Source organism: Fulmarus glacialis, unplaced genomic scaffold (assembly GCF_000690835.1).
Source record: "Fulmarus glacialis isolate BGI_N327 unplaced genomic scaffold, ASM69083v1 scaffold32402, whole genome shotgun sequence".
NCBI classification, from domain to species: Eukaryota; Metazoa; Chordata; class Aves; order Procellariiformes; family Procellariidae; genus Fulmarus; species Fulmarus glacialis.
The window spans coordinates 3,160-3,646 of NW_009200279.1; the positions used below are offsets into that span (position 1 = coordinate 3,160).

General features: G+C 65.5%; 1 protein-coding gene across 1 annotated transcript in view; it reads right to left on the bottom strand.

Annotated features, from left to right (window-relative positions):
* LDB1 (LIM domain binding 1) overlaps positions 1-481 on the bottom strand; it is a 3,530-nt gene extending 3,049 nt beyond the window's left edge. Inside the window, exon 1 of the mRNA XM_009573554.1 lies at positions 408-481. Within this exon, the coding sequence (XP_009571849.1) occupies positions 408-427 (20 nt within the window). The 5' untranslated portion in view covers positions 428-481. The remainder of the gene's footprint in view (positions 1-407) is intronic.
* Between the last annotated feature and the right edge of the window lie 6 nt (positions 482-487).

Sequence of the window (487 nt, forward strand, 5' to 3'; positions counted from 1 at the left end):
CGGTCCTCGGCTCCCTCATCGGTGGCTGCTCCACCACCCCTGGGACCTGGCCTCTGGCTCTCCGGAGACATGCCCGGCTCCTCTGCAGCTGGGGCTGGTGCGAGGCAGGACGGAGGTTGGAGAAAGGGCTGGTTTGGCAGAAGCTGGAAGCACTCCCTGTCCTGGGTCATCCCAGGGGCTTGGCCTGGCCAGGGGCTTGGCCCCACAGAGCTCCCTTCATCCCAAATATCGCCCTTTCTCCACCCAGACCCACCCATCTTGCTCCGATCCCATCTCTCCCCTTGCACTAACTCAACTCCATGCGCCGCAGTCTCCGTGCGCTGCTGGAGAGCACCACAGAGGGACCCTGGGGTGCGGACCACAGAGCACCCCAAACCTTGCAGACCCCTCCCCGGGCCCCAGCTCACCCCACATCTCGATCCAGCATGGTGCCTGGGTGGAAGGGGGGGAAGGCGTTGCCGTTCGGGGGCTCCTTTGGCGAGTACAG